We start from the raw sequence: 7,939 nt of genomic DNA, 5'->3' as shown, positions 1-7,939 counted from the left end.
TAAAGTCAAGGCTAATCAATTTTCTTTTTTCTTAAGTAATAATCAAGGCACTGCACTAGGATGACTAATTCATGTACTGATCTCCTTACGTCACACCATGATAAATTTATGATTTACAACAATTGATAAGAGATAATATGATTCCATTGAAATACTCTCTAAAAAACACATGCACGCATTCTTTTGTCCTTACGGTTACATAGAAATTTGTTGACAATTCGACTCGTATTTTAGGGGTGCGACTTTGAATCATGATTCTCATAGCAGTGGAGGACCCTGCTGCTATCTACCTTCTCGTTGGTCCTTTCTCCATTCCCATGGCTTTTCAGGATTCGATGAAGCCCATAATCCAACTCGCTTTGCCCTAGCTTCTTTTTCCCACTATAATATAACAACAAACAACATCTAATGAGGGAAAACACGAAATAACTTCCAATTAATATTTAAGATTTTGGCAGAGCATGAGTTACTGACTATTGCTAATTCCTCTCTCTTGTCATAGGCTGTATAATGCCATGCAAACCCCTTCTTTAGCATCAATTCCTTATCAATCAACCAAAAAGGACAAGAAAACTTAGTTTTAAGTCTGACAGAGTTTAAGCAAGCTAGATTAGAAGCAGAGTGATACCTGTACAAAAAGACCATTGCAATAAATATCACCCACGACGCGTCCATAACGATCCTCATCATAGACAAGGACCCTCAAAGACCTTCCTTGAACAATCCTTGTCAGCTCATTTTTAGCTTCTTTCCCATATGGCATTTTACTCTCCGGCGCATCGATTCCCCTGTTTTTCTCTTATAATATGCATTAATTATTAGCGACCCTCCCACAACAACTCTGAGTATTCTAATCAATTTATATTTGAGGATTACCTTAACCGAATTCTATACTTCCGAGCCAGGACTTCCTCGTTTTGAAGATTAATCACCCTGAACAAGAAAAGTTTTCTAAGCTCATTTCCAATTATAAACACAGACAATTAGCATTAGAAAGCTAAAACACCAACCGATATCCCGAATCAATGATTTGCTGGTGAAGAGCATCAGCCTCTGTATAGTTTCGTCGAGAACGAGCTTCTGATCTTTGAACTGCTGCCGCATGGACATGACTAGGGACAAAAGATGACTCTCTAGGGTCTGATGTGCTGACATAAACTGTTATAGTATCACCATCCGCCACTGCTTTCGCATCAACCTATAGTTTCATTGACACAATCAACTAATTTAAATACATCCACTTGCTTGAAAAATTTACATAAACAGACCACATTTATTTAAATACAAAGTTTTTAAATTTTTAAAATTTCATTGCAGTTTAAAGTTATTGATTTGATATTAAATTTCTAAAGAAAATGATAAAGTTACGCTTTATTTAAATTAATATTATAACTGTCCTACTTTACTTATTTATTTACCAATGAAATATTGAAAATTGCCCTACTTCACTTATTCATTTTCCTTGAATAAAATTAAATGAAAGTCTGTTAATAAATAAGTAAAGTAAGGCAATGAACAATAGTCCACAAATAAATCAACGAGATACGGTATAGGAATTAATAAGTTGTCTTAAGATGATTTAAACATCTAAAATGAAAACAAGTCAAGTAGGATAATCAAAAACATTCTGTAAATAAATTAACAAATGAAATAGGACAATGAACAAGTGAATTAGGGAAATTCTTATATTAATTTAAATGAGGGGCACTTTTGTCATTTTTTTAAAAAAAATTAATATCAAATCAGTATTCTACATTACAGTATAATTTTAAAAAATTAGAAGCTTTGAATTTAAACAAGTGTGGTCAAGGAATTTTTACTGAAATTCTCCCTTAAATTTATATTGCACAAAGATATGATGTTCTTACCGGTAAAGTGTGCAGTTCAAATCGTACTCCTTCAGGCAAGGATGTAGGGGGTTCAAAAGTTGTTTCGACAAGGGCATGAGGTTGGGGCAAACCATAAAAAGCCAACAATCCCTGTACGTAATATTAAGCAAGCAAGGATGTTAGTTTACGTTCTTGATATTAAGCCAACAATTTTTTTTTTGTACCTTAACGTCAGCCTTCTGATGTCTTTCAAGAGTCTGAATAATGAGCCTAGCTGCTTCTTCAGGGTTCTTGGGAGGGGGTTTTGATTCTTTCCATGCATCTACTAGTTTTCTATACCTGCACATTTTGTTAAAATCATTTTTAAACAAAACCGTCTTCTGAGCCGAGGGATTTACTATTATTTTTTATTTTTTATTTTCCTTTAGAGTTGAAACAGATACAGGTTAAATTACCAGTTAGCTTGTGCCTTCTTTGATGACACAACATGCTTGCTTAGTCCTTCGGGGACCTTAACAAAGTCCAAGGAAAAATAACCGTGAGAATCGGTGTTAAATTTTGAAAGGACTCAACTAACATTATACTATTTTGAAGCCTCAAATTTGTAAACTTCTGAGCAAAACACAATGATATGTTAAAATTAAAGAAATGAGACTATATCAAAGAATTAACTGAATCCACCAATTATAACTAAAATTATACATTTATCACTATAAACTAAGAAAGCGAAAACCTCCGCAGAAACATTGACAAGTTGACAAAGGACCTCATGCTCCTCTTCCTAGCAGCCGATTCTTCCAAGTTTATCAGAACAGGAATTTGATGTATCCTCAGATTACAGCAGTTCATGAACCAATTGCAGATCCTAGTCAAGATTCTACGAAATTAATTTGGACACCAGTGAATTTTGCTTTTCCAAGCTTTTCCTTTTTTTTTTTGGCATTTTACGACTTTCTTTTCCCAGCTGAACCAGACTAGATTCAATGTTTTTAAAAGTCCTAGAGGTAAAAAAAAGTTGCAGAAGTAGTAGAATGGATTTGAAAGGAAATTGAAGAAGGCTCATGATTACCTAAAATATTTGAAAGAAGAAAAGAGAGAAAAAAGGCTGCTAATATAGGGAATCGGAGAAGAGGAAAGGAATTAAGAAACCTGAGAGGTGATATCAAAGTGGAAGAGATCTTGGGCAAGTGCGGATACACCGACGGTGGCCGAGGAAACGCCGTGAGGACCAAGTGAATCGGAGTCACCAGCTGTGGTGTGCTCAAAGCAACGGCTGTACAGAAGTCGGAGAGCATTTCCCATGTCTCTCCTTCTGATTCAATTCCACAGGTCAAGCAGAGATCCAATCGAGCAGATTAAGCAGGACCGTCGAACATCGTGTCGCTTTTGGACTCGCCAGCAGAAAGCAAGATGATAGGTGGCGCGTTATGACTGGTCATAGCTTTACTGTGGTAATTTCTACCAGAAGTGAAATTTCTGCGTCAACCAGTTGGCGTGCGTTGACGGGAACAAGGGGAAGCCACGCTCCATTTCCAGAGCGTGTGGAGGGTGAATGAATACTCGTAACCTAATCTGTCTTTTTGCGCGTTTTGTCGTTTCGTTATGAAAATCTCGTAGTCTGATCCGGGATGCTCAATTCTGTTCCGAGATGCCCTGTCGATAACAGAGACACCTATCAAATGTTGAGTCACTGACTCATTTCACCTCGTTCACTTTAAAGTCAATTTAATATTAAATAAAAATTAAAATATTTTAAAATATAACTATAAAATTAAAAAGTGATTTAAAAATAATTTTAGATAAAAAAATTATAATACCCTGCTTTTCTTCTTTACATTTATTAATTAGAAAATAATTTTTTATTAAATACTAACAAATATTTATTAATTAATAAATGATTACTTACTAAAATGTGATCTATACTTATCCTATCTCACAATTAAAATTTTTCATATTTTTAAATTTTTAAATTAGCAAATTAAATATAAATGAGTATTTATTAATTAATGAATAATTACTTTTTAAAATATGATTTACATTTATCCTTTTTCAAAACTAAACTCTTTTAAATTTTTTAACTTGATAATTAGCGAATATTTTTTGCTAAATATGAATGGGTGCTTGTTAATTAATGAATGTTTATTTATTAAAATATGAAATACTCTCTCCGTCTCAAATTATAGCACACTTTTAAAAGAGTTTATCCGATCCAAAATCTAAGACATTTTGAATAAATTAAGATTTTATTAAATGTATCAATTTTAATATTATCTTTTTTTTATAATTAATTTCCGTCCTTTTTCTTTTCAATATATTAAATTATGAATATTTTTATAATGAAGCTTATTAGTATATAAAATTATATTTAAAAGTGTTTTATAATTTAGGATGGAAAGAGTATTGGAAAAGCGTAGTTCATTCACTTACCAATCAAATGTTGTGTTGTTTCAAAAATCCACGGAGATAGTTTGTAACACACCAAAATTTTTTTTTTTAAATAATTTAACTCAACCATAGTTGGGTTACAGCCACCCAACACATTTTTATATCAATAATTTCGATATAAAATATTTTATAATCGGCTTCAACTCACACACTATAACATTTCAGATAAATTTTTACCTCCCACATGCCATTAGGCTAAATCACATTTGTCCATCCTTATACTCCCAACAAGTAAACTAAATCACATTTGTCCATCCTTATACTCCCAACAAGTAAAATAAGCAATTTAGTCAATTTTCAACACAAGCCAGTTATTTGGCCTTATAATCATGCCATTTTAACCAATCCAAAGTAAACCAAATATTAAAATTACAGTCATCCAAATTGTACCAAAAATAGAAATAGTTTGAAAGGCATGATTACATTTATATATTCATATAATTGACAATAAACAAAAAGCCCTAATATTGGCAATATAACACATTATAAATCATAAATTAAATACCCAAAAGAGACAGTGGATCTATACCACTAAGCCTCTGGGACTCCTCCACGTGTCACTCGTGGCTCTTCTCCTGAAAATTGTTAACCACATAATGAGACTCAAAAGTCCCAGTAACCAAAGCCAATTTATGATAGTGTATACAAACAGTTAAGTGTGTACTTATTAAGTGAAAATTAAAAATAACATAATTCCAACAAATATAAGAAATATTACAATACACACAAACAACCATCCTTATATCCCTCCATTAACCTCGAGCCGTAGCCCTCACTCGGTGCTAAATTACCCGGCCAAAGGTAGATTAGCCCGAGCCCTTACAAGCCACCTATTGAGCTCCAATAGGGGCGTACCACGTGGCACATAAATACAACAATAATAGCAAGTCTCCCAACACGTCCCACAATAATTAAACAAATTCATAATAATATTGCACAATTATACAATATTACAAAATTCATAATTTTCTCAATAATCACCCAATTAACAAGAAGTAACACTAATCACAAATTAAAAGCATGGTTACCTTGTGGCTTTTTTAATAAATTATTCCTTAAAATTTTCTCTCACCACAATCTTCACCAGTAATACAATCTACAAATAACATATTATTTATAAATATTAGTTTCAATTTTTGAAACTAATAAAATAATTCTAATAATAGAATTAAAAATATAACATAATTCCTAATCTCAATCTTAATACAAATCTATAGTTAATACTATTAAGTAAAATTTTTAACTCCTCTTTTAATTATCAATAAACATTAATAATCTAAAAATCAAATTTTAAACTAATTTCTATTATCAAAATTTTCTTTTTATTTTATAAATTCGTACCTAAAATACCCAAAAATTAAAAATTAAGTCTCTAGCTTAGAATCATAATCCTATAACCATAATAATTTATTTCTCATCCCAAATAATCATCTAAACCTCAATAAATCAACATATATTTTCAGATCTAGTTTAGAATTTGATCCATAAGCCACAGATTCAAAGATCATCAATAAATTTATACTCTAGAACATTTATTATACTACTGACAACCTCAAAAATCATATTTATTCAACATAAATTCATCCCTCTTCCAGATCTTAAATTTTCTACCACTACAAACTCAGAAAATAAAGAAGAAGGATGACTAAGAAAAATTTTTAAAACACTTACTTAGTCTTGAAAAGCTTAAAATCACACCCTAAATATCCTATTAAAAACTCTTACCTTAAAACCCAGCACCGGTGAACTTGGCTCACAGATGCTCTCTCTGCCTCAGCTCACGCACGAAAGAAGGAATGAAGAAATGAAGGAACAGGTGAGTTTTTATAAAAATTCAGTGGGTCCCATACATTTTTTTTATTCTTTTCTCTCTCTTCTTTCTCTCTTTCTTTATTATTATTATTTTACTATTGTTACTATTGAGGCGGCCGCACGTTTTCTTCCTTCTTCTTCTTTTTTTTTTTTGCAAACCTTTTCTTTTTTTTATAATAATAATTTAATAATATTTTTTTATTTTTTTTATTATTTTTTTTAATTTAATTTTTTTTAAAATTATATCCTAAGTTAGATTTAATAATCATCTCTTACTAATTTTCTTACCTCTAAATATTATTTTTTTAATCTAAATTAACTATTAAAATTTAAATTGGGATGTTACATAGTTTGTTTGAAGATTCTTGTTCTTTGAATACATGCAGTTTATTCTTCCAAGTTCCAACCAAACTTCAATTTTTTTAAGATCAATCTTTATTATTTTTGATGCGGAAGTTAATTAGAGCTGTATGTATTCTCTCTCACATCGGGGACAAAAGAAACAGCGATTTAAGATGCTAGTGTTACACGGAAGCTTCAAGCCTCCGACAGTGTTTAACGTCCTTCAATAAAAGAGAAAAAGGCTTCCTTGTGAAGTTGTTTGTGGTCGCTTTACTTAATTCGCAAGTATTGAACCTTGATGTTTAAAATAAAACTGGACCAAAAAATGCTACTCCTTCCACCTCAAATTATAAAATATTTTTAAATAAAATTTTATATATTAATAAATTTTATTAAATACACTTAATAATTTTATTTTTTTAAAATAAAAATATAAAATTTTTAAAATATTTATAATTTAATATATTAAAAAGAAAAGGGATGTAAATTAATTATAGAGAGAGAAATGATAGTATTAAAATTAATGCATTTAATAAAACATTAATCTATTCAAAGTATCTTATATTTTGAAACGTAAAAATTCTTTTAAAAATGCTTATAATTTGAGACGGATGGAATATTATTGAACTGAACAATAATAGTATAGTGTCAGACGACAAACACATAAACCTTTAGACCTATATATATAACACAACACAAACAACAACTTATTTACTAATTGGGCTGAAGCCCATACTTATTATTGAGCTCAATACTCCCCTTCAAGTTGGAGTTGTACAAATCAAAAACTCTCGACTTATCAATTAGATACTTGGGTATATCTCCTTCCAAATGCCTTAGTCAAAATGTCAGCTCGTTGATTGTATAATCTCATATACTACAACCTAATCAGCTTTTGTTGAAGCTTCTCCTTTATGAGACGACAGTCTATCTTAATATGCTTTGTTCGCTATGAGACACTGGATTGGTCACTATATGAATAGCAGCCTTACTATCACAATGAATCTCTATTGGACCCAATTGATGAATACTCAGATTAGTCATCAGACTCATAATCTACATTGCTCCTATAGTAACATACATCGATGAGTTACATAATAAATATGAGTCACTGCTTTGCATAAAACTTAAACCATGAGCTATTCAAAGTGGTTTTGTTAGAATTTTTATATTAGAGTATAAATATATAGATTGATCGTTGGCACAGCAACACCATTGGCCGCAAGCATGGCAGGTGAACTCGTGAAGGTATGGCTGTGTGTAATGTTTGAATCATTATTGTCAAACGCTCAAGTTAACTCTCTAAATTTATTATTTTTATATTTTTAGATTATAAAATTATGTTAATTCATTCATAAATTCAAATCAAATAAAACTCAATCAAACTTGTGAGTTGAGTCATTGAATTTTTTTTTTTACATTTCTAACTAATAAATTATGTCAATACACTCATAAACTTGCCGAGCAAGATAAATATATTATGTAAAACTTGGTTCGTAGAAGAGGCAAGA

The 7,939-nt window shown here is 30.9% G+C and overlaps 1 protein-coding gene across 1 annotated transcript; it reads right to left on the bottom strand.

The window, feature by feature from the left end:
- On the bottom strand, window positions 1-3,219 carry LOC129299931 (staphylococcal-like nuclease CAN2). The gene is made up of 9 exons (XM_054938428.1): window positions 2,979-3,219; window positions 2,285-2,340; window positions 2,054-2,168; window positions 1,869-1,979; window positions 1,011-1,198; window positions 877-933; window positions 629-788; window positions 475-543; window positions 1-381 (listed from the first exon to the last, which is right to left on the bottom strand). Exons 1-9 carry the CDS (start codon window positions 3,129-3,131, stop codon window positions 283-285), a joined length of 1,008 nt encoding a protein of 335 aa, XP_054794403.1. The 5' UTR covers window positions 3,132-3,219; the 3' UTR covers window positions 1-282.
- Between the last annotated feature and the right edge of the window lie 4,720 nt (window positions 3,220-7,939).

Source organism: Prosopis cineraria, unplaced genomic scaffold (genome assembly GCF_029017545.1).
Source record: "Prosopis cineraria cultivar Desert tree isolate PC_DT_omini unplaced genomic scaffold, ASM2901754v1 PC1352, whole genome shotgun sequence".
In the NCBI taxonomy this organism is placed as follows: domain Eukaryota; kingdom Viridiplantae; phylum Streptophyta; class Magnoliopsida; order Fabales; family Fabaceae; genus Prosopis; species Prosopis cineraria.
The sequence above is the reverse complement of the archived record's forward strand: the minus strand, read 5'-3'. Positions and strand labels throughout refer to the sequence as shown.